Here is a 25,557-nt window from a genome sequence, read left to right on the forward strand (position 1 = left end):
AGCATTTGACCGAGTGTGGCATCAAGGAGCCCTAGTAAAATTGAAGTCGATGGGAATCCGGGGGAAAACTCTCCACTGGCTGGAGTCCAAAGGAAGATGGTTGCAGTTGTTGGAGGCCAATCACAGCCCCAGGGCATCACTGCAGGCGTTCCTCAGGGCAGTGTCCTAGGCCCAACTATCTTCAGCTGCTTCATCAATGACCTTCCATCCATTGTAAGTGGTATGTTCGCTGATGATTGCACAGTATTCGGTTCCATTCGCAACTCCTCAGATAATGAAGCAGTCCATGCCCGCGTGCAGCAAGACCTAGATGACATTCAGGCTTGGGCTGATAAGTGGCAATTAATATTTGCGTGATACAAGTGTCAGGCAATGACTGTCTCCATCAAGAGAGTCTAACCACCGCCCCTTGACATTCAATGGCATTACCATCACCAAATCTCCCACCATCAACATCCTGGGGGGTCACCATTGACCAGAAACTTAACTGGACCACATAAATACTGTGGCTACAAGAGCAGGTCAGAGGCTGGGTATTCTGCGGCGAGTGACTCGCCTCCTGACTCCCCAAAGCTTTTCCACAATCTACAAGGCTATTCAGGAGTGCAATGGAGTGCTGTCCACTTGCCTCGATGAGTACAGCTCCAACAACACTCTAAAAGCTGAACACCATCCAGGACAAAGCAGCCCGCTTGATTGGCACCCCATCCACCACCTTAAACATTCACTCCCTCCACCACCAGCGTACCGTGGCTGCAGTGTGTACCATCTACAAGATGCACTGCAGCAACTCGCCAAGGCTTCTTCGGCAGCACCTCCCAAACCCACGACCTCTACCACCTAGAAGGAAAAGCGCAGCAGGTGCATGGGAACACCACCACCTCCAAGTTCCCCTCCAAGTCACACACCGTCCTGACTTGGAAGTATATCACCAATCCTTCATCGTCGCTGGGTCAAAATCCTGGCACTCCCTCCCTAACAGCACTGTGGGAGTACCTTCACCACAGGGACTGCAGTGGTTCAAGAAGGCAGCTCATCACCACCACCTCGAGGGCAATTAGGGATGGGCAATAAATGCTGGCCTTGCCAGTGACACCCACATCCCATGGACGAATTAAAAAAAAAATTAATGTATAAAGTGACAAAATGGCAACAGGCACTGTTAAAAAAATAACTGGAACATTGGCCCTGAAACTGCAGTGTGTATGACGGCATACTCGAAGTACACCATTGTGTTCCCTTTTGAAATCCACAGCAAGTTCTGGATTTGCAAAATCCGGAACTTGTGGCCCGTCAGTTTACGCGTTGACAGGCCATCCGCGCGGGCCACGAAAAAGCAATCGCTAGCGCTGAGTTGGGCTGTTTGCCCATCGACTGGCCAGCAATTGCACACGGAAGTCTTATGGTTGATGCAAACAGTCGCAGGGCCTGTTTGCATCAGCACAAGGAGATATCCAAGCCATTAATTAAACATTTTCATATCCTAAATTATGCACAGGTACTGTATGAAATGAGTATGCAAATATTGGCTCGGATTACAGTTTTAATGTATAACATTATCAAAAAATTAAATTTTTAGTGAAGTTGGTGGAATGAAGGTAATTACGAATAAATTCCAATTCTGTAAATTGTATAATTATTGGATTTCGGGATTCCATTACATCTCATTAGGGGATTTCCTTCACAAGTTATTAGTCGAATTCTGCTTTGTGATTGGAGGACCGGGCCCACGTGATCCCAGGTACGCTTCTGCACCTCCTGGGATCCGAGGGCCGTTCCGCTGAGGGCCGTTCCGCTGCCCTCCGCCTCCAGGCCTGAATCCGCAGGTTTTCGCAGCCTCGCCGCCTGCCGTTAGGTTGGTCATTTTTCTGCAGGTTGGAGGTGTACTTCGGAGGTACGCCTCTGACCGCAATTTCTAGCCCATCAGTTTTGCATTTCTGTCCTGTAATGAGCTAAAGTTAGAATTATGCAATGCCAACACGGGTGATGACCTAACTTTAATTAATAGAATTAACAGATGGCTGTTTATTTTTCCCCCAAAGGTTACAGTGCTGGTTGGCAGGTGTGCAGCAAACTGGGGCAGTCAGACGGCTATCATGACCTGACCACTCGACAGGAATTAATGGCCTTTGCTCGGACTTACTGCCCTCCCAATGTTATCCAGTCCCTGCTGGCTGTCAGCAGCTCACTTCAGACGCAGGTATGAGTGAATAAACTTTATACTAATGATGGTCGAGGAACTTCGAAGGACATTAACTCTTGAATTTAAACACTTTTTTCAGCTAGTGCTGTCCGTCCCGTTCCGTAAAATATTTGATATTCTAATGAGAAATAAAAAAAACCCTGATGCAGCCCTCAAAAAATGAAAGGCTCTAGTTATACTTCGTTGATGGAGGGGCGATAGGTTTCAAAGCTCGATTGTAGACTGTGACAGATGTCGTCCATCATGATGTTTAATAACATGGCTGCTGTTGATTCTGGCTTCGGTTATTCTAAGCTGTTATAAGTACTCAACTACTTTCCCTCCCCGCCCCCCACAACCGCACCCATTGCTCGCAAGTTCATTATTTGTCATTTATGGTCTTTTAGTTCACTCTGTTTCAATTAAACAACACTTATTAAGAAAGAGAAAGTATAGCTGGCACAATCAACAAAAAAATCAAAGAATTTATCTGGATGTTTTGCTAGTCTTTAATTCACTAAAGTATAGTTCAGAGTCATGTCATTGACAATAACTATTGCTGTTGGGAGTATGTTGAATTTTTGAGCTCAAATGAAATGTAAAATGTGTTGATGGGCTCTACCAATAATTCATGTTTTTTAATTATGCTATTTGATTTCAAAATAGTACACAAAAACTGATCCCCTCTAAATGAAATAACATACATGCTAATTCAGATAATAAAATCACAAACAATAAAACAATTTTCATTAAAAGTATTTTTGTCAGAGCATTGGAAATGATTCACACATTGCTGAACAGGGCAAGCAACCGTGTATCTCCTTAGCCAACCAGATTGAAGCATTGTTAATGAACAGCACAGGATCTGAACCGGGAAATGTAAGTTAGAAAGGTGAATTCAGTGTCAAATCAGTACAGTAAACAAAACAAAGAGAGGGAAAGAAAGATCGGATTAAGAGAGAGAGGAAAAAAAGGGACAAAGAAAAAGCAAAAAAAAATTTAAACTCCAACAACAACTAAAAGCTGAAGTAATGAGATTCCACATTTGTAAAAGTTCATTTTCAGTGCCAGAGAGATTGCTTGGTAGTAATTAAGAACATAAGAAATAGGAGCAGGAATAGGCCACTTGGCCCCTCGAGCCTGCTCCGCCATTCAATAAGATCATGGCTGATCTTGGGCTCAAAGCCACTTCCCTGCCCGCTCCCCATAACCCTTCACTCCCTTATCTTGCAAAAACCTGTCCATCTCCACCATAAATATATTCAATGACCCAGCCTCCACAGCTCTCTGGGGCAGAGAATTCCACAGATTTACGACCACCTGAGAGAAGAAATTCCTCCTCATCTCAGTTCTAAAAGGGCGACCCTTTATTCTGAAACTATGCCCCCGAGTTCTAGATTTCCCCATGAGGGGAAACATCCTCTCTGCATCTACCTTGTCGAGCCCCCTCAGTATCATATGTTTCAATAAGATCACCTCTCATTCTTCTAAACTCCAATGAGTATAGGCCCAACCTGCTCAAACTTTCTTCATAAGTCAACCCCCTCATCTCTGGAATTAACCTAGTGAACCTTCTCTGAACTGCCTCCAAAGCAAGTATATCCTTCCTTAAATAAGGAATTTTAATTTCTTAAATTAAGACTTATCACTCAGTTAAAAAAGTACTTAGACTGAAATGGATAGGCCCTAACTTTCTGTGGTAGGTTTAGTTTGTATCTATCATGCAGTAAGGAGCTTCACAGCATTCAATGTTCAGGTATTTGAATGTTGAGTCAGACAGCGAGATGCCAGTTTCAGGAAGCTAACAACAGAGTGGCACACCTTGGACAGCAACTTTCGCATTGAACCATACATCTGCCTTTGCATGAAGTTGATCTGCACATAAATAATGCTGAGCGCCATAAGCCTCACTGTTATTTTGACAGTAAATTCTGGCCCTATATCCTTTTTCCAAGGTATGAAGTCGGTTTTCAATTCAGGCTCACGACCTAAAAAATCAGACAATGCAGCACCATATTTTGAATTAAGCTTTGAATCAACGGCCTAGAAATTCGTTTGGTTGCGCCAGCGATTAGCGCCTAATGAGCCCGAGATTTGGGGCGTTACCCAATTTTCGGCCGGGCGCAGTGATCCCAGCGCTTCCTGCCATATTGAGTAGCCTTTTAGCGCTGGCGCTAACTCTTTGCGCCCGCTCGCGGGCGCAGCCAGATCATGACGTCATTTCATTGTGCAACGCCTTTTTGGCGCCCCGGACCCGAAATTCAGTGGCGCCCCCCTCCGTTCCGCCTAGCGCTATTAGTGACAGTTGGATGGAACGTTACCGGGTCCTTCTCGTACTCTCGGGAGGGGGGGGGGGCTCTTTAAAGGGGCCAGCACTAGTATAAAAGCGGCAGCCATTTGGCCTGGCCATCCTGCTTGCTGCTGGAGAGAGTTGCAGAGAGAAGTGCACATTGAGCCAGAGGAGCCTTGGGACCTTCAGCCCTGTCCAGAACAGTTTGATCCTGAGAGATTACTGCATCTTACTCGCCTGACAGAATAATGGGAGCTGCTTTGGAGGGGAACGTCATCCTGGCTGAACAACTGGCAAGGGCACAGAGACGGAGGGAGAGAGGGCCGGGATTGGCCAGAAGGAGGAGGGCCAATGGACGTCGCCAAATCCGACCATACGCTGCCAGGGTTTTTAGGCAGCAGGTCTCATACCTTACCATGCCGGAGGAGCAGTGTCTGCGAAGGCTCAGACTCGGTAAGGATGTTGTGACTGAGCTGTGCCACCTGCTTGCTCAGGATCTGCGGCTACGGTGCAGGACCTCTCTGTCGGTGGCCGTGAAAGTCACTGTTGCCCTCAACTTTTATGCCAGCGGCTCGTTTCAGGCAGCAACTGGGGACATCTCAAATATCTCACAATTTGCGGTGCATTGCTGCATCCGGCAAGTGACAGCTGCCCTCTATAAAAGGAGGCGCAAATTAATCACCTTCCCTGTGACCCTGGAGAAGCAGGGCTTCGCGGCTATTGCGGACTTCCCCATGGTGCAGGGGGCCATTGATTGCACACGTGGCTTTGCGGGCGCCATTACAGAATCCTGAGGAGTTCCGCAACCGCAAGGGGTTCCACTCCCTTAATGTCCAGCTGGTCTGTAATCACCGGCAGATGATCATGGCGGTCAACGCACAATTCCCTGGCAGCAGCCATGTCGCGTTCATCCTGCGGCAGACCTCAGTGGCTGACCTTTTTGAGGCCCCGGCTCACCCACGAGGCTGGCTTCTTGGCGACAAGGGCTATCCTCTCTGCCCATGGCTCATGACCCCGCTCCGTTTGCCCAGCACCCCGGCAGAAGAGCATTACAACAACAGCCATCAGGCGACCAGGAACATTGTGGAGCACACAATTGGTGTGCTGAAGCAGCGTTTCCGTTGTCTAGACCATTCGGGGGGCGCCCTACAGTACTCGCCGGAGCATGTGGTGCGCATCGTCATTGTCTGCTGCATGCTCCACAACCTGGCCATCCGACACACCCAGCCAATGCCAGCTGACCCTCAAGGTCCAGCAAAGCAGGCGGACGAGGAGGAGCAGGCGGACGAGGAGGATCAGGAGGAGGAAGAGGAGGAAGATGGGAGGGCTCCAGAAACTGGAAGGGCCATTTGTCAGAGGCTCATAAGGACTCGGTTCTAGGCCCCTCGGACGGAATGCTGGCTGTGATTGGAACAGCGCCCTTCGGTTCGCAGTAAGCCTATGAAGGCCACCATGATTGTAAATAGTCTACAACTCCATTGTAAATAAAACATTTTCTTTATTTTCAAACAAGTGCTTCCTTCCAGCATGACAACGTAATGGTAACAGAAATCATAACTAACAAACTAACAGATAACTGTCTGACAACCCGGCGAGACTAACCAAAACATAACAAATAAACACAGCAGGTGTGGACGGCCTTCATTTCGAAAAAAGACACATCTTAGCACCTCCCTCTACTGTTGACCCCTTGATGGAGAATGACCCATCTTACGAGGTCGGCCCCTTCCCTCCCTGCAGCTCCTCCGTAATTGGACCCCAGTGGCTGCGTCAAGGCTGGGGGACGCCTGCTGAGTGTCTGGAAGCGCTGAAGCCCCTGAGGGACGGCCTGGACGACCTCTGGGCTTGGAGGGCCCACAAGCTGGCTGCTCCAACTGGGCATGTCTGGAAGCAGTCTGCCGTGCAGGTGGTGGCAGCTGCACTGCTGACGTTCCAGCGGTGGCATCAGGAATGCTCACATGCAGAGAGAGGACACCTGCACCGTGGTCGGCCAACACACTGGCACTCTGACGGGGCCGCACCGGATCATCCGCCACAATCGACTGCTCCACAGATTCATGGCCTGCTGTGGTGCTGCAAGGGCCTGGGGTGATCCTGCCTGATGCAGCTAGGGTGGCAGCAGTGAGTGTTCGCGTGGCCTCAATTTGCGTTTGGACGAGGCCAGCAAGTGACTGCGTGGCAGCAGTGAGGACCTGCGTGGCAGGTTCCAGTGCTTCGGAGAAGCCATGGACAGTCCTTTCCACTGTATCGGACAAGCCCTGGACAGACCTTTCCATTGCTGGGCCGAAGCCCTGGACAGACCTTTCCATTGCTGCCCCGAAGCCCTGGACAGTCCCTTACATTGCTGCCCCAAAGTCCAGCACACTCTTTGCCAGTGTGTCGATCGACTCAGGTATCCTCCCCACTGTAGCCATAAGCTCAGTGTGCCTGAGCCGGGCCTGGGCGCTCATTTCGGCAAGGCTACGCACCTCCTCTGCACTCTGTGCAGCAGTCATTGTGGCCTGCCTTGCCCTCCGGGGAGACGGCCCCCGAGCGTCCCTACCCCCCTCGCGTTGCTGCAGGCCGCTGGTTCCTGCAACTGGCTCCTCATCAGAGCCCCCCCCTCCCCTCCAGGGAACTACTAGCCCCAGTCTCCAGATGCGGTGGCTCCCCTGAGGCTGGCACGGATGGTCCGGCTTCCTCCTGATCGTCGCCTCCGGAGGCACTGGCAGCTTGAGGGGCCGGCTCCCGAGCTGGTGATGCAGCATCTGAAAGCAGGGAGGTTGAAGAGTGGCTTTAGCAAAAGGACAGTTTGGCAGCAAGGGATGCAAGAGTGCGGCAATGCTATGACATGGGTCCACAGTGAGAAAGCATGCTGGCGGGGGAAACAAGTGGAAGGAGACAGCTGTAATAGTTGAGAACCTTACCATCGCTGTGGACAATGGGGTCGGCAGCTGCAGTGGTGACAGGACCACTCAGACGTCCTCCCACAATCTGGTGGACTCTCTCCTCGAGATCCGTCAGAGGCTGCTGTTGAAGACGACCTCTTCCGGTGCGAAGCTGGTCCTTGCGGTTTCTCGCCAGGTTGGCCTGCAGGGGAAAGGACTGTAAGTGATGTTACATGATGCCCTGAGTTATCATCTCATGCCCCCCATGGTGGAACAGCCCTCACATGATGCCCTGAGTTATCATCTCATGCCCCCCATGGTGGAACAGCCCTCACATGATGCCCTGAGTTAAATGTGCATGTGTGTGACCAGATAGGGCCATGGGTGCTTGCTGACAGATGGCCATTGGGGCCATAAAGTCAGGTGCGAATGAAGGGATGCATAAGTTTACATAAACACCACTTGCCCTCACGACCCGAGTGAGGTCATTGAATTTCTTCCTGCACTGCACAGGGCTCCTGGTCACCATGCTGCTGGAGTTGACCCTCTGAGAAACACCCCTCCAAGCTCGTCGGTAGTCCTTATGATTAGGCCTCCTGCCATTGTCGGGGTAGAGGACATCTTGCTGGTGCTCCACTGCGGCCACCAATTCCTCCAGAGACTCATTGGTGAAGCGCTCTGCTCTCTGCCTCACCCTCTCCATCTGCTCCAAGTTTTTTGCGCCAGAGAAGGGCCTGTGCCGATTTGCAGACCTACAAGGCGAATAGTGTGGATTCTGGAGCTGCCTGACCCACCCCTTTAAGAGCTGGCCGGCGCCTGGAAGTCTCATGGTCATCGGTAATTGAGAGCACCTGCGCTACGCCCGCCCGCCCCGATATTGGGTTGCGCCGCCAGGTTAGCGCCTTAGGAGCCCCGTGTAACGCCTGAACTCGCGCCTCAATCACCTTTGGGGCGCTGCAACCCAATATCGCGCGAGGTGGCGATAAGTTGCGTCTGGCTATAAAATTTGCGCTGCGCCAATTCTAACGCCCCAAGCGGGGCTATACCCAATTTCTAGGCCAACATGTTTGAATTAATGTTGAATGTAGCACTTTCAAGTTGTACTATTTGTTTGCTCCATTTATCAAGCTGTTGGACAGTAACAATTAACTTACTCCTGCTGTGTGATTTTTTTCAGTGACTCATCTCTCGATAGGAAGTTTTCATTAGAATAATACATTTTATGCTGGAAAAGATCCTTGTGCCTCTCTGTATTTGTAGTTAGTAGTTTGTTTGTTGGGAGCAATCTATGATAAAATTGCATGGTGCTAAATCGCTGCTTTTTACTTTGCTCATTTTATTGCAGATTTTGTATCAAGCTGTGAATTATCAGATTCAACCATCAGAGAGCAGCGAGTCTGTGAATTCTGCAGGCCATGCTCAGCAGGTCAGAACTGGCATGACTTAAAACAGCATGGCTCTCACCACCTTTCTAAAATACAATTTCACCTCCGCACCTCATGCACTATTATTGTCTCATAGCCCTTCAGAGAGATGTGAATAATGAAATGCAACATTTTTGTTTCTCTTTTGAATAATTAGATTTTCAATGAGCCATCGTGCAAGTGGCCTGAATTTTTTTTTAACATTAAAGTCTGCAAATATGACAATTACCCACATCTTAAATCTATCAAACTGTGAAATATATTTCAGCTTTTAGCATTCATTGAGACTGGATGATGTGTTGTGGTCATGTCACTATTTTTGATGATTTAAAAAAAAATGTAATTCATAACCTGATAACAAGAAGGAATGAATAAGATCAAGGAAGTGTGCCAAATGAAGCACCTGGTCAAGGACAGAGCCAGTGGTCAAGGACAGAGCCAGTGGTCGAGGACAGAGCCAGTGGTCGAGGACAAAGCACGTGGTCGAGGACAGAGCCAGTGGTCAAGGACAGAGAAAAGTGGTCAAGGACAGAGCAAGTGGTCAAGGACAGAGAAAAGTGGTCAAGGACAGAGCAAGTGGTCAAGGACAGAGAAAGTGGGACGAGATGGGTATTTTTGACTTTTGCTTGATGACCATTAGGAGGATTGGGGGAAAAGTTGCACAACTTTTTACCATCTTAGACTGTTGCCAGTAGATTTACATCAAATACTGTAATGGTTTGAATCTCCCTATTTATAATGGTGTGAATCTCCCCATTTATGCCAATTCAGCTTTAACAATACCCAATGGAACAGTTCCTCTTTTCTGAATGCAGTAGCTTCATTATGAGCCTTTTGAAATCATTAATCTTTCTGTTCTTTGATTTGAACTTTTAGACTGAAACAAAAGCTGCAACTCGTTCGTCTACTGATCTACTACAGCGAACAACTGCTCGGACCATGGAGGTTCTCAGTAATACTTCCATAACGACGAAGGCAGTGCTGCATGCTGTCAGTGATGCACAGTGGTGGAAGAAGTCTCTCAGTTATCTGCGACCTTTACATGTAAGCCTTTTTAATGTTGGCTAAAGAGAAAGGAATTAGATACTCTGAGATCTATCATTTTAAAATATGTTTTTCCTTTAGGACCAAGGATCAGAGGCTACATTAAAAGGTGTGGCTGGTCTAAATGGAGATTTGGAAAAGCAAGGCTGTCATCCTTTCTATGAGTTCCTCATTGATGATCCCTTCATTGACAAAGTAAGTTGAGCAATACAGTTGAAATCCAGGATTTGCATTAAATGAGTCTTCTCAGAAGCTGAAGCAGTCGCCCCAATCAGCAGTAGTGGGCGTTGCCCTTTACTCTAAGATCGGCAAGGTTACACCTTAGACAGTAGCTGAGCGCCAAATTGTAGCAGTAGACTATCTGTTGTGCACTGGTCAATTGAGGACAGTAGGTTAATTGAGTGATTTAATCTGTGGCTTCTTTCCTAGATTGAGTGGCCTATTAATTTATTCCTTGTAATTATGTGTAGGATATAATGTTGATTGCACTGTCTGAAATATTTAATACAGTAGCTTTATAGGATATATGTTTTTCATAGCTTACAAATTCATTATAAATCACATTTAATATTTTTTTTCTCCTATTGAGTTCTATTTTTGGATGTTGGAAAAGATATTTGAACTGTTGACGGAAAGCGCTGCACCAGGCTGTCGCGGAGGCTGCATTAGTCGGGTCATTTATAATGGGCCAGAATGTGCTGGAGCAGGACATTAAATGTCTTTAAGTTTCAGATGCTGATTGACCTGTGTGTATTTCTAGCATCTTCTGTTTTTAATTGAGACTTTCAGTAGTTAGGCTTACTTTTCTATTTACCTAAAGTAAGTGTGTGTGTGTGTGTGTGTGTGTGTGTGTGTGTGTCAGTGTGTCAGACATCTGAACTGACTCTGCTAACTGGTGTATCCCTGTACAGGTGGCAGGCTCACAGTAGGAGCAGCCAGGTTCAGAACAGGTGTACTATGCACACGTCCACTCTGGCACCTCAGTCATCAGGGATTTACAGTTCTTGTTCATTCTCAGATTTTCCACACTGCTGCAGGGAATGTTGGTATATCTTATTGTCTACTACGGTATCAAACAGCTTGGGATCCATTTTCAGTTCCTATGTCGAGACAAGATCTAGGTTGTTCGCTGGTGCCTGAACCGTAGGTTGATGCTCTTGACCCAACATCTAGCCAGCATAGGCAATACAGCAGCGATGCTCTCCGCCACCCTCACTGATTGTCAATCAGCGGTATTTAATTTGGCTGTCTGATCCAGTGGGTTCTTAGCATACAAATATATTTTTTGCCAAAAGTAAATTCCCATTATCATTTGGGATAAAAAAAAAATTGTGATTGCTTCAAAAATCAAGGTTGGATAATCACTTCTACATGTGCATACGCATAGAGCTCTGGACTTTTATACGGATTATACTAAATTACTTTGTCAGACGTGCTAACTATTCATTACACGTAGTCCCAAAGCTCCGTGAACTCTCGTGTCTAAACAAAGGTTTGGGAAATTGGTGGTGGAGTGCATTATCCATTGTTGCTGCCTCTCTACCAAGAGACCCAGTGGCTCAGTAAAGGGTGATCCTGTGCATTCCATCAGGCATCCTTGGAAACAAGTGGTCATTGATGGTATATTTAAAGCTGACACAGAGTGGCCTCGATACACTTATCAAACACTACATCTTGGACTTGGCAATTGTGGATGGTGGCACTTCTCATAGATATATACTGGCAACCAAGATGCACCTCCTTTTGGACCTAGGTACTACTTAGTAGTATCCAGCAGTATGCAAAGAATGCTGAATGAAAAAGTGAGAAAGGTTGTCTTCATTCTTCGACAGGAGGTACTCTCCACACACTGCGCTCACCAAGCCATCCTCTTGAGCCTTGCAGAGGGCTCAGACAGGAAAGTTTTGTTATGTTCTAAATATTTGTTTCTTTCCTGCAGAGTGAAGTAAGCTACACTAGTTACCAGTACAGTGCTTTGGAGAACTTTGCAGAAGTCTTACTGAGAGCTGGGAAATTGACTGAAACCCAAAGTGAAGGGGAAAATCTTTTCCCTGCCACAGAAGGTAACGTTACCCTCGACACCACAAGCTGCGAACGGTGCCGGGCTTTACACCGCATTCAGTTTGGGAACTTTTGTTTACTTGTGCCACAAAAGCATTAAATCCACTAAAAGCAATATAAATAACATTCAAATATATTCCTTTAATGTATTATTTATTATACATGTATATGGCAATGTAAGAAATACATAGTGAAAAACCAGGCCGTGAAAATGTGCAGACACAAGATCAAGAAAAGTTACTTTATCCTGCTACAGAACGCAGGTTATTAGCTATGTCGAGAGTGTGAATGGTGCTTTAATAGGGTCACTGTAATTCTTTGAAACTTGTGTGAAAGAGGTCCATCCTAACTTTACACCTGTTGCTATTGAAAGTTTGTACTTTTGAAAAATAAATCAAATTAATTGTAGTTGGCAGTTGTTTAGCCTATCAACTTTGGCGAAAGCACTGTCGAATTAACAACATGGGGACAAAAGTTTGTTAAAGAACCATTTTCCCTGTGATTTTTGTTTCCATCCCATTGATGGCAGAATATTCTGTGGCATATGGAAGATAATATATGAAGTATGAGGAGCACCCTGCCAAGACAGTTGATCTATCTTGCTTATTTCCAAACACATCATTAAAATCTTCTTCTTAGGCAGTCCCTCAGAACCGAGGATGACTTGCTTCCACACTAAAAATGAGTTCGCAGGTGACTGATGAGTCCTGGGCGGGACCTACAGCCTCTGTCACAGGTGGGGCAGATGGTGGTTGAAGGGGCGGGTGGGTGGGGTGCTTGGGTTGACGTGCGCTCCTTGCGCTGCCTGCGCTTGGCTTCTGCTTGCTCCCAGCGAACAGACTCGAGGTGTTCGGCGCCTTCCCGGTTGCTTCTCCTCCACTTTGTGCGGTCTTGGGCCAGGGATTCCCAGGTGTCGGTGGGGATGTTGCACTTTTTTAAGGAGGCTTTGAGGGTGTCCTTGAAGCGTTTCCTTTGCCCACCTGGGGCTCTCTTGCCGTATTGGAGCTCCATCTCACCCTCAGCAAGCTCGCTGCTGGAGTGGAGCTAATCTACAGAACAAATGGGAAACTGTTCAACCTCCGTCGCCTCCAGTCCAGATCCAAGGTCGTCCCATCCTGTGTCATCGAATTACAGTATGCAGACGACACTCAAGTCTGCGCACACTCGGAGGTCGAACTCCAAACCATCGTCAACACCTTCACCGAAGCGAACAAGAGCATGGGCCATACACTAAACATCCATAAGACAAAGGTCCTCTACTAACCTGCCCCCACCACACAGTACTGCTCCCCGATGATCAAAATCATTAAAATAGGGTTATGTCAATGCCAGTATCTGTGTATTATATTTTTAAAAGGGCCTGTGTGGTCTGGATTTCTCTTTGTGTATGTGTGTGTGTGCGCGCTCTGCATTGTCTATCGTGTGTGTGTATGTGTGCGCGCGCTCTGCATTGTCTATCCTGTGTGTGTGTGTATGTGTGTGCGCGCTCTGCATTGTCTATCCTGTGTATGTGTGCGCGCGCTCTGCATTGTCTATCCTGTGTATGTGTGTGCGCGCTCTGCATTGTCTATCCTGTGTATGTGTGCGCGCTCTGCATTGTCTATCCTGTGTATGTGTGTGCGCTCTGCATTGTCTATCCTGTGTATGTGTGTGCGCGCTCTGCATTGTCTATCCTGTGTATGTGTGTGTGTGCTCTGTATTGTCTATCCTGTGTATGTGTGCGCGCTCTGCATTGTCTATCCTGTGTGCGCGCTCTGCATTGTCTATCCTGTGTATGTGTATGTGTGCGCGCGCTCTGCATTGTCTATCCTGTGTATGTGTGCGCGCGCTCTGCATTGTCTATCCTGTGTGTGCGCGCTCTGCATTGTCTATCCTGTGTATGTGTGCGCGCGCTCTGCATTGTCTATCTTGTGTATGTGTGTGCGCGCTCTGCATTGTCTATCCTGTGTGTGCACGCTCTGCATTGTCTATCCTGTGTATGTGCGCGCTCTGCATTGTCTATCCTGTGTATGTGTGCGCGCTCTGCATTGTCTATCCTGTGTATGTGTGCGCGCTCTGTATTGTCTATCCTGTGTATGTGTGTGCGCTCTGCATTGTCTATCCTGTGTATGTGTGCGCGCTCTGCATTGTCTATCCTATGTGTATGTGTGCGCGCGCTCTGCATTGTCTATCCTGTGTGTGTGTGCGTGCTCTGCATTGTCTATCCTGTGTGCGCGCGCTCTGCATTGTCTATCCTGTGTATGTGTGTGCGTGCGCTCTGCATTGTCTATCCTGTGTATGTGTGCGCGCTCTGCATTGTCTATCCTGTGTATGTGTGCGCGCGCTCTGCATTGTCTATCCTGTGTATGTGTGCGCGCTCTGTATTGTCTATCCTGTGTGTGTGTGCGCGCTCTGTATTGTCTATCCTGTGTATGTGTGCGCGCTCTGCATTGTCTATCCTGTGTATGTGTGCGCGCTCTGCATTGTCTATCCTGTGTATGTGTGCGCGCTCTACATTGTCTATCCTGTGTGTGTGTGCGCGCTCTGTATTGTCTATCCTGTGTATGTGTGCGCGCTCTGCATTGTCTATCCTGTGTATGTGTGCGCGCTCTGCATTGTCTATCCTGTGTATGTGTGCGCGCTCTGTATTGTCTATCCTGTGTATGTGTGCGCGCTCTGCATTGTCTATCCTATGTGTATGTGCGCGCGCTCTGCATTGTCTATCCTGTGTGTGTGTGCGTGCTCTGCATTGTCTATCCTGTGTATGTGTGCGCGCTCTGCATTGTCTATCCTGTGTATGTGTGCGCTCTGCACTGTCTATCCTGTGTATGTGTGCGCGCTCTGCACTGTCTATCCTGTGTATGTGTGTGTGCGCTCTGCATTGTCTATCCTGTGTATGTGTGTGTGTGCGCTCTGCACTGTCTATCCTGTGTATGTGTGCGCGCTCTGCATTGTCTATCCTGTGTATGTGTGCGCGCTCTGCACTGTCTATCCTGTGTATGTGTGTGCGCGCGCTCTGCACTGTCTATCCTGTGTATGTGTGTGTGTGCGCTCTGCATTGTCTATCCTGTATGTGTGTGCGCGCTCTGCATTGTCTATCCTGTGTATGTGTGCGCGCGCTCTGCATTGTCTATCCTGTGTATGTGTGCGCGCGCTCTGCATTGTCTATCCTGTGTATGTGTGCGCGCTCTGCATTGTCTATCCTGTGTATGTGTGCGCGCTCTGCATTGTCTATCCTGTGTATGTGTGTGCGCGCTCTGCATTGTCTATCCTGTGTATGTGTGTGTGCGCTCTGCATTGTCTATCCTGTGTATGTGTGTGTGCGCTCTGCATTGTCTATCCTGTGTATGTGTGTGCGCGCTCTGCACTGTCTATCCTGTGTATGTGTGCGCGCTCTGCATTGTCTATCCTGTGTATGTGTGTGCGCGCTCTGCATTGCCTATCCTGTGTATGTGCGCGCGCGCTCTGCATTGTCTATCCTGTGTATGTGTGCGCGCGCTCTGCACTGTCTATCCTGTGTATGTGTGCGCGCGCTCTGCATTGTCTATCCTGTGTATGTGTGCGCGTTCTGCATTGTCTATCCTGTGTGTGCGCTCTGCATTGTCTATCCTGTGTATATATGTGTGCGCGCGCTCTGTATTGTCTATCCTGTGTATGTGTGCGCGCGCTCTGTATTGTCTATCCTGTGTATGTGTGTGTGTGTGCGTGCTCTGCATTGTCTATCCTGTGTGTGCGCGCTCTGCATTGTCTATCCTGTGTATGTGTATGTGTGCGCGCTCTGCATTGTCTATCCTGTGTATGTGTGCGCGCGCTCTGCATTGTCTATCCTGTGTATGTGTGCGCGCGCTCTGCATTGTCTATCCTGTGTGCGCGCTCTGCATTGTCTATCCTGTGTATGTGTGCGCGCGCTCTGCATTGTCTATCCTGTGTATGTGTGTGCGCGCTCTGCATTGTCTATCCTGTGTATGTGCGCGCTCTGCATTGTCTATCCTGTGTATGTGTGCGCGCTCTGCATTGTCTATCCTGTGTATGTGTGTGCGCGCTCTGCATTGTCTATCCTGTGTATGTGTGTGTGCGCTCTGTATTGTCTATCCTGTGTATGTGTGTGCGCGCTCTGCATTGTCTATCCTGTGTGCGCGCTCTGCATTGTCTATCCTGTGTATGTGTGTGTGCGCTCTGCATTGTCTATCCTGTGTATGTGTGCGCGCTCTGCATTGTCTATCCTATGTGTATGTGTGCGCGCGCTCTGCATTGTCTATCCTGTGTATGTGTGCGCGCTCTGCATTGCCTATCCTGTGTATGTGCGCGCGCGCTCTGCATTGTCTATCCTGTGTATGTGTGCGCGCGCTCTGCACTGTCTATCCTGTGTATGTGTGCGCGCGCTCTGCATTGTCTATCCTGTGTATGTGTGCGCGCTCTGCATTGTCTATCCTGTGTGTGCGCTCTGCATTGTCTATTCTGTGTATGTATGTGTGCGCGCGCTCTGTATTGTCTATCCTGTGTATGTGTGCGCGCGCTCTGCATTGTCTATCCTGTGTATGTGTGCGCGCGCTCTGCATTGTCTATCCTGTGTATGTGTGTGCGCGCTCTGCATTGTCTATCCTGTGTATGTGTGCGCGCTCTGCATTGTCTATCCTGTGTATGTGTGTGTGCGCTCTGCATTGTCTATCCTGTGTATGTGTGTGTGCGCTCTGCATTGTCTATCCTGTGTATGTGTGCGCGCTCTGCACTCTCTATCCTGTGTGTGCGCGCTCTGCATTGTCTATCCTGTGTATGTGTGTGCGCGCTCTGCATTGTCTATCCTGTGTATGTGTGCGCGCTCTGCATTGTCTATCCTGTGTATGTGTGCGCGCTCTGCATTGTCTATCCTGTGTATGTGTGCGCGCGCTCTGCATTGTCTATCCTGTGTATGTGTGCGCGCGCTCTGCACTGTCTATCCTGTGTCTGTGTGCGCGCGCTCTGCATTGTCTATCCTGTGTATGTGTGTGTGCGCTCTGCATTGTCTATCCTGTGTATGTGTGCGCGCGCTCTGTATTGCCTATCCTGTGTATGTGTGTGTGTGTGCGTGCTCTGCATTGTCTATCCTGTGTATGTGTGTGTGTGCGCTCTGCATTGTCTATCCTGTGTATGTGTGCGCGCGCTCTGTATTGCCTATCCTGTGTATGTGTGTGTGTGTGTGCGTGCTCTGCATTGTCTATCCTGTGTATGTGTGCGCGCTCTGCATTGTCTATCCTGTGTATGTGTGTGTGCGTGCTCTGCATTGTCTATCCTGTGTATGTGTGCGCGCGCTCTGCATTGTCTATCCTGTGTATGTGTGTGCGCGCTCTGCCTTGTCTATCCTGTGTGTGTGCGCGCTCTGCATTGTCTATCCTGTGTATGTGTGCGCGCTCTGCCTTGTCTATCCTGTGTGTGCGCGCGCTCTGCATTGTCTATCCTGTGTGTGCGCGCGCGCTCTGCATTGTCTATCCTGTGTATGTGTGCGCGCTCTGCATTGTCTATCCTGTGTGTGTGCGCGCTCTGCATTGTCTATCCTGTGTATGTGTGTGCGCGCTCTGCGTTGTCTATCCTGTGTATGTGTGTGCGCGCTCTGCATTGTCTATCCTGTATGTGTGTGTGTGTGTGTGCGCGCTCTGCATTGTCTATCCTGTATGTGTGTGTGTGTGTGTGTGTGATTGTGTGCGCGCTCTGCATTGTCTATCCTGTGTGTGCGTACTCTGAACTGTGTGCATCTGCTCAGTTAAAGTTTGTATCTTTTCCTTTTGCTTGAGCAGAACATACAGTGTGAGTTAGCAGGTCAGTTCAAAGTCTGATCCTTCGGTGGTATTGAATTTTCTTTTTTTTAAAAAGCAACAATTAAGATCCAAAATGATTTAAACTACAACAAAATGTGATGCTATCCCTGGGCCTTGTTTACTCAGTAGGTTTGTTCTCATTCCAGTGCTTATTTGGCTATGTCGGGTAGATTGCAGAAGTTTTCAGCTATTATACTGAGACATAATTATAAAAGTGAGTACTACTTTAGTGGGGTTTATTTAAATTTTCAGCTCATTAAATTATATATTCCTGTTCTGATCACAAGAAACAAAATTGCTGCGTAATTTACTATCCATTCCTCGTTTTGTTAATATAGTGTGGAAGGCATACATTACGTTTATAAGGACATTGAATAATTTCCGTGGAATCTCTGATAACTAATTGGTGGGCCCACAACGATTTAAATTATGGTTCAATTGGCAGTCATTGCGAACAGTGGAGTGCGTAAAACTGAAGTACCACTGTCGTGTTCAATAAATCATCTTTTAATGGAGACCCTTTTTCCAATGGGAGTTGAACTCCTGAATGCAATTACGAATCAGGTCGTTTTCTGGGAACGTTAATAGTCTGTGACATCAGAACTAATTTGTTCCTCACGCAAAGCTATTGGGAAAGTATTACAAAAGTGACCAGAGCTTTTTGTCACTGTAGATTTGTAATGAGAATTTTTTTTTAAACAGTTAATTGACTGGTGCAAAGTGTATTAATCGTTTGAGGATTAAGGGCAGCCTTCAATTCTTGGAAACAAATAGCATTAAAAAAAAATGTTCTATTGTTAAAAATTATGAGTGCCCAATTGGATTTCATTTATGTGCCTTTAGAAACAATAACTAGATAGCATTATCTAAAAGAACACTCTCTAGCTGTAGGGTTTGGTGTATTGAGATCAGAAATTATGGCCTAGAAATTGGGTTGAGGCGCCAAACTGGCGCCAAGTTCGCCTGGGCGCTGGTTTTTGCGCAGCTTTCGAAGCTGTAGCGATCGTCAGAAATTCAGTTGAAGTGCCCCTTGAGGGAGACGGCTCGAGGCGCTCCGCGTCCCTCTTAGGGCGCTGAAACTGAATATCGCAGCGCATCGTGCTGCAGCGCCACACGCTGCGGTACTGCAGGCCTTCCTCCCACTGTTAAGGGGGAGGGGCCTGCAACAGCGCGAACCCCGATCGCGAGTGCCGGCAAAAGAGCCCGGCACCAAGGAGAAGTGCCGGGCTCTCGGGGAAACAGCCGGCAATGCCGCGGGGGGGGGGGACCAGGAGGCCGGGGACGGAAGTGCTGGCAGGCGGCCGCCCCGCACCTCCACCTTAACTTGCGCCTCTGCCAGCGCAGCAAAGCCCCGTGAACTGGGCGCGGGTAGCGAACGGCGCTACAGCGGCGTTCGCTACCAAATATTGCGTTCGGGGCGCTGCGCACACTGGTGACGTCATCGGTGGCGGCGCAGCGCAAATGGCTAACGCCACCATTAGCGCCCCTGCTGAATATCGCGGGAGGCGCAGCCAGTGGCGCTACAGCCACTGACTGCCTCTTTAGGCGCTAACAGGTGGCGCTACTCACCCAATTTCTCCCCCTATGACTTTATATAAAAAAAAAATAGACAATTTAATTTGAGAGAAATCGATGGCACAGTGAATTCAAATACTGCCCTTTCATCTTTAGGGTATGGATTTAATTTCATTCAAGACTGATAGGATGAAGTACCACATCTACTGAGTATGAGGTGAAATGATTTGGGGCAAATTTGAGCCTAGTTCCTAGCGGATGTGATTTACAGCATAGAAGTGTTTATAATTGAGAATTTCTTTACTGGTCTCGCTCACAGTCCACAGTGGTTGCTATGAGAAATGGAAATGTCACACAAGGTAGTCGGGGATCCATTTTTGGAGCTTGGGTTCATTTTTCGAGCAGTATAGTGGATTGATCCTGTATTTAATCCATCTCGCACTTAACGAAAGACCTTCAAAGAAAAGCAGGGATCTCTGTTCTCCTGGCTAACATTCCTCCTTTGGCCAACACCAACAAAACAAAAACATCATATCATTGGTCTTGCTGCTCTTTGTGGAACCCTGCTGCTACATTCATTTGCATAACACCTCTTTGCTTTGGAATTTATGTAACATCTCTTTGCTTTGGAACTTGCGTTATATAATGCTTTATTATGTCTCTCAAAGGTCCCAAAGCATGATGAAGTTGTTATGCAGGTGAATGCAATAGCATTTTGTTTAAAGCAGGGTTCCACCAACAGCAATGAGATGAGCGATCTGTTTGGGAGCAGTATCTGTCTAGAATAATGTGACGCAGTGCTGAGTTTACACTTTTGGCTCTCTTTGCTCACTGGTAAAGCAAGAGAAGGGATACATGCACGTACAGAGCCCAGTGTTCTGTCAACCAACGCTGGTTAAAATGTTAATGTTAGAGAAGAGCCCAAAGGACAACCAGCTCTTTGCTAATACTGAAAAGTTAAAACATTTATTTTGTGAAATGAAGATTAATAATGAATTTCACTGTGAAAGGCTAGTCAGTGTTGTGCCATTCAATTATGAAAACAGTTGGAACACAAGTTTTGTTATGAGTTGATACCACTGGATCATTAAAGGTTACTAAAACTTACTGTCTAATTAATTTTTAATTCTCTACCTTCTTTTGACAGTTCTTTTACAACTAGCCAGCGATGCTTTACCCAAGGATATGACCCTAGCTCTAGCCTATCTTCTGGCCTTGCCTCAGGTATAGTGCTGAACATTCTACTTGGTGCGTAATGTGCAATTTTCAAAGAGTACTTACAGGATAAAGCTTTACTGTAGCTTTTTCTTTGTATTTCTGCAACCCCTTGAGGCCTTTATTTGAAAAGAAATTATTCCCAGCCTGATCCTTTTTTTAGCTTTATGCACAATGATGGCCCTCCTGGTCTACCCTCCTTTAGAATTTGCTGAAGCCAGGAGACTGAAACCTGACACTTCTGTGTTCGGTTGTGACGGAATAAGCCATATTCCAAGAGATACACCATCCTATGAACAGATTTCTGATTTTATTAATACATGATATACTGGGTTTAAAAGTCTGGAAAGCCTCGGCAACACAAGCTGTGTCAAAACAGGCTTCTGAGATAAAGTGAAGTGATAACACAAAAGTTGTAAACACCACAAGCTTTGAAATGGGTATTTGGTTAAAAATACTGAAACAATAGCCCTATTGAAATAGCAGTTTGGTGCTTCCAGAAGGTCTGGAGTTTGGGAGGAACACAACGGAATGACCCAAGTAAGTAAAGTGTTAAACTAACACTCAGGGAAACAGAAACACAGAATATTAAAAAACCATGTGCCTTTGTAAAAGTAACATCAAAAGACAGGAAACATAAGATTATGGCCTAGAAATTCGGTGGGGTTAGCGCCCAATTAGAGGCGTTAGAGGGTCTTGCGCCGGAATTATAGCTGGTAACGAAATTGCGTTGGGCCCTACCATCGGCGTTAGCCAGTAGCGCTGCGCCGGCACCGATGACGTCATCGGTGTGCGCAGCATCCCGGTTGCCGTGGTAACCCGGCCCCAAGCCCAAATTCAGTTGCGGCCGCCTCGCCCGTGGCAGCCGCAACCAACGATTGTTGAAAGGGATGTTACACACCTTTGCGCCGACGCATAAAGGTGGAGCGGCGGCCGGCCGCTTTCCCGGCGGCCGCCTGCCCGCACCTCCCTCCCCGGACTCCTCCACCACCCCCCTGCGGCGCTGATGTGTGTGGCCCGCGAGCCCGGCTCTTCCCCGAGGTGCCGGGCTCATTTGTCGGGCGAATCGACCGGCCAGCGGTCGGCTGCAGGCAGCTCCTCCTTAACAGAAGGAGGAGGCCTGCAGTACCCCAGCCTGCCGCACCGCCTCGGGTGCCGCAGCGGGGGATTAGCGCCTCAAAACTGCACTGAACGCCCATAGTGAGGCGCAAAAACCCTCCATTAGCGCCCGCCGCCACCGAATTTTCGTCGGGCGCAGCGGCATTAACGCCGGCGCAAAATTTCGGGCGCTAAAGCCCTGGCGGACCCACAACCGAATTTCTAGGCCTATATATGCAACCAATTGAGATAGCTAAAAATGCATGAAACACCCTAGTTGAAGTGTCTTTAATTTACATGTTGTAAATATGATACCAACAGAACACTTTGAAGATATGACTTCAATAGATGCACCAAGCAATCACATGGTTTTTGTATTGAACTTGGAACACCACGACGTCTGCTAATAACCAGTTAAGCCAATATTAAGAATTGAATGAAAGATCTTCATGAGAATGGCATCAAAGAGATAAATCTGTAATAACCATTTTATGATACGTTTTTGAAACACCTAAACACAGTAACACAGTGACAGGATTCTAAAAGTTAACGGCTAAATTGACAGTAAGAATAGAAAAAAGTCAACAGCAAAATGAATAAAGATAATTAGCTGATATCAGGAGAAAACTTCAAAGGATAAACCACTAAAACAAAAAGTAATAAAAATAAGAGTTTTTCAGATAGAAGTCGCTGGGAAGAGGCAAGCGATTCTCGGCTTCAGATCCACTTTGTAAGCCTACAACTGAGTCTCGGGTAATCAAGGTATTTGATTTTGGTGGATATCCTGGATTAGAATTAAGAATAAGAAATGTAAAAATGTACAAAGTTAAGATTTGAGAATAAGGATCTCTGAGGATAAGAAATGTAAGCTATTTGTTTTTGAACTGTTAATGTTGCGATTGAATCAACAGCTGTTAACTGTATGTCAGCTCTTAAATAAATATATATTTTTAGAATTGTCTCAGGTAGTATTTCTGTATCAATCTCGCAAACTCAATTTCTGTACACGCTTTTGTGAGGAGTTGCAGAATTCTGGGGGGCGTTCCGGACCCTCAAATATCCGGAAAGTTACAGTCTAGTTAAACTTATTAAAAGTGCTATCCGGAGGACGGGAACATCTTCACGTCGTTCCTCTCCTTTAGAGAGAGATAGCCTGGACCTTTAGAACCAATTAAGCGTCATGTAGAATTCGGCTATCTTTAACTTTAGTTGAAGGTGAATGTCTGGGGAATACGCCTGATCTGGGGTAGCCCGAAAAGGGCTAGGACTAGTAATTATCCCTTCACAGTCTCCGCTCCCAATAATAAATAAAGGGATAAGTTGAACTACATGAGAAATAAGGCTGTTGTAGGCCTTACCTCCGAGCACAATAACCCAATAGAAAATAATGTTATCCTTATTATGCTGGAACTGGTATTCAATACAAGAAAATAAAGGTCATGTAAGTGATTGTGGGGTGCAGTGGGTTTGATCTCTACAGCAAGGGTTTTCCACTCTAATGGTTTGTAAGGGTCTTGAGAGCTTAGTGGGCTGTATCAGCTCAGTACTTAGTTGATATCCACAGTATAAAACATATTCCAGCACTAAGTTGACAATCACTCAGAGAAAACTATAAAGATGGCTAATGTGAAGAATGTAAATGTTGCACTGTAATGGTTGGAGTTAAGAGACCTTCCACCAAACTGTCCTTAACCCTAAGCTTGCATTGTTTGTACTGACATGCACTTGAGTTTATTGCCTTCAACATACTTTTGAATATATCAAACCAATGGAACAACAGAGGGGCTCTGTTTCTCCTGCTATACGTAGGTCAGTTGACTTCCCCTGACTAGTATTATAACTACCCATTAACCTTCATTTTCTCGCCTCTCTGTAACCTCTTCCAGCCCTACAACAATCCCCAAACCCTCGCCACCATTCTTCTGACTCTGGCCTCTTGTACATCGCCCCCCCCTCTTTACCCGCACCATTGACAACCGTACACTCAGACACTCCTTAAAGCTCGCCTCTGTGATCAACCCCTCCGAACACCACCTTCTTTGGCTCAGCATCCATTATTTTCAGATTAGGCCTCTGTGAAGCACTTGGGATATTTTTTGCACCTTAAATTCTCTACATAAATGCAAGTTGTTGTTGTCTTTTGATTCTTGGGTCAGTGATAAGCTGGTGGCTGCTTGCCAGTTTGTCTAACAATCTCATATTTTAAATTTCAAAGACTCAAACCTAACTTTTAAAACATTTAAAGCCTTTTATGACTTAATTTGCGGTCAGTGGCGAAGCAAAGGCGTTCGTCGCTGGGCCCCAAAGTAAGCTTCGCACAAAGATCTCGCGATCTTTGTGGCGAGAAGTTCAGCTTTCCCGACACATAATTGAAATCAATGTAGGTTAATGGGGATTCCCAGCAAAGAGCCGCTGTGACAGCAACAAGCTGTCTAAGCAGCCAATCAAAATGCAGAATTTTCACAGACAGCGGACCCGGAAGTGGGTAAACTCCTTTGATTCTAAGTTTTTAAAAATGTTAGAGAGAGCAAAACAAAGATTGGGGCTCTTACATGGGGAAATGGTAAACCTGAAATAAAGATAAACAAACATTTAAAAAAATTTAAGTATCTAAATTTTTAGTTTTATTAAAATGTGGAAAAATTTGACACTCCACAAAATTAACTTAGTTTTTCGGGGCCATAACCTTTGTTTAGCATCAATTCGCTGTTAAAACCCCAGTTACACCTGATCCAGAAGGGTCTAGCCGTTAATGGGCTTTTTAACAGCGATATCACCGTGGAAGAGCCCAGGTTTTCATCAGTTTCCGTGATTTGGCAGATTACACTGATTGCCGCGGGGGGGGGGGGGGGGCGGTGCGGAGCAGTGAATGACTGACCGCAACTTCAGAATTTCCGCGTTGGGCTTGCGCGTGTGCTAAATCCTCAAGTTGTGGTCAGTTTCAAAGGCACAATGATGGCATTTTCCATTGAGATTTCAAAGGGAGCAGTGTCTGTGTGATACCCCTATTGGATAACTGGGTTTAGAAGTTGTCTCTAAGTTAACTTGATTTAGAAATGATCTATGAAATAGATCTACAAATTATATATAAAATCGATTACAACATTTAAATAGGCATTTGAAAGAAAAGTATTAGAACGGACTTTACACAGAAATTGAGTACTATTGTGAAGTATGTCAATATCCCCTTGTCAGATACCCAGAATTTAAGTTAATTTATACTTTTCAAAAATGGCTTCTGTTAGTGTTTCATGTCAGCTGCTGTAAATGGCTTGACTTATGAACAATTTATTTCCCTGTTTTAAATGTTACTTTCTTTTAATTTCTACCAGGTTGTGGATGCCGCTAAGTGCTTTGAGAAGCAGCCTCATTCAGCCTTGTCCCTCCAGTTCGCTGGGTACTATTATGCCTTGCAGATCTATGTCCGCTTAAGTCCATGTTTTAAGGACAAATGCCACCCACTATACAAGGTTAGTGCTTGGGTTTCCTCAGAAATTGGGTCAGTTGCAATAAGTGTGCAGTTGTGGAATCGAAATTTCATTTGTTGCGGGCAGTGCTGAGATTGGATTGCAGCTTATTGCTGAGAAATGTGTGTGTCTCTCTCTCTCTAGTAATTACCTGTAAATCAATAATCGAAAGGAAGTGATATATAACAGCATCAAAAACATGTATTTCTAATTAGAACTTTTTCATCTTTATTGCCTTGCACTGAATCGCATTAATTTAAGCTGCTTTAATGGTTGTACTGTGATGGTTGATGCTAAAATAGAATTATATTGAAAATTGCACGTCAGATATTTACTTACTGCTTCATCATTCTTAAAATCAGTAAGCTGCTCTTTTTTAAGCTGAGTTGACAAACACAGTCTATTTAAGCAAATCTAAAGACTGCTTATTTTAACCTCATTAATATACATTGGTTTGGGGCATTCCCTTACGAATCACCGGCACTGCGTTTTTATACTAGATGTTGTTACCAGTACACATGTACTTACAGAGAGCAGCTTGGGTTGGTAAGTAAATCAATATTCAAATTTTCAAGACAACATGTCTTACGCCATCAATTAACGTGCAATACAACCTGGAGTCT

The 25,557-nt window shown here is 46.6% G+C and overlaps 1 protein-coding gene across 2 annotated transcripts in view; it reads left to right on the forward strand.

Moving 5' to 3' along the window:
* nbas (NBAS subunit of NRZ tethering complex) overlaps positions 1–25,557 on the forward strand; it is a 300,213-nt gene that overhangs the window by 173,302 nt on the left and 101,354 nt on the right. For both annotated transcript variants that reach the window (XR_015079464.1, XM_085996289.1), the window contains exons 34-40: positions 2,043–2,200; positions 8,685–8,765; positions 9,640–9,807; positions 9,889–10,002; positions 11,747–11,870; positions 20,302–20,378; positions 24,800–24,937. Coding sequence is in view for 1 of the 2 variants with exons in the window: in XM_085996289.1 (XP_085852415.1) it covers positions 2,043–2,200; positions 8,685–8,765; positions 9,640–9,807; positions 9,889–10,002; positions 11,747–11,870; positions 20,302–20,378; positions 24,800–24,937 (860 nt within the window). In the remaining variant the exon portion in view is untranslated. The remainder of the gene's footprint in view (positions 1–2,042; positions 2,201–8,684; positions 8,766–9,639; positions 9,808–9,888; positions 10,003–11,746; positions 11,871–20,301; positions 20,379–24,799; positions 24,938–25,557) is intronic.

This window comes from Somniosus microcephalus, chromosome 9 (genome assembly GCF_052327205.1).
Source record: "Somniosus microcephalus isolate GS21.2 chromosome 9, FLI_Smic_1.0, whole genome shotgun sequence".
Taxonomy (NCBI): Eukaryota; Metazoa; Chordata; class Chondrichthyes; order Squaliformes; family Somniosidae; genus Somniosus; species Somniosus microcephalus.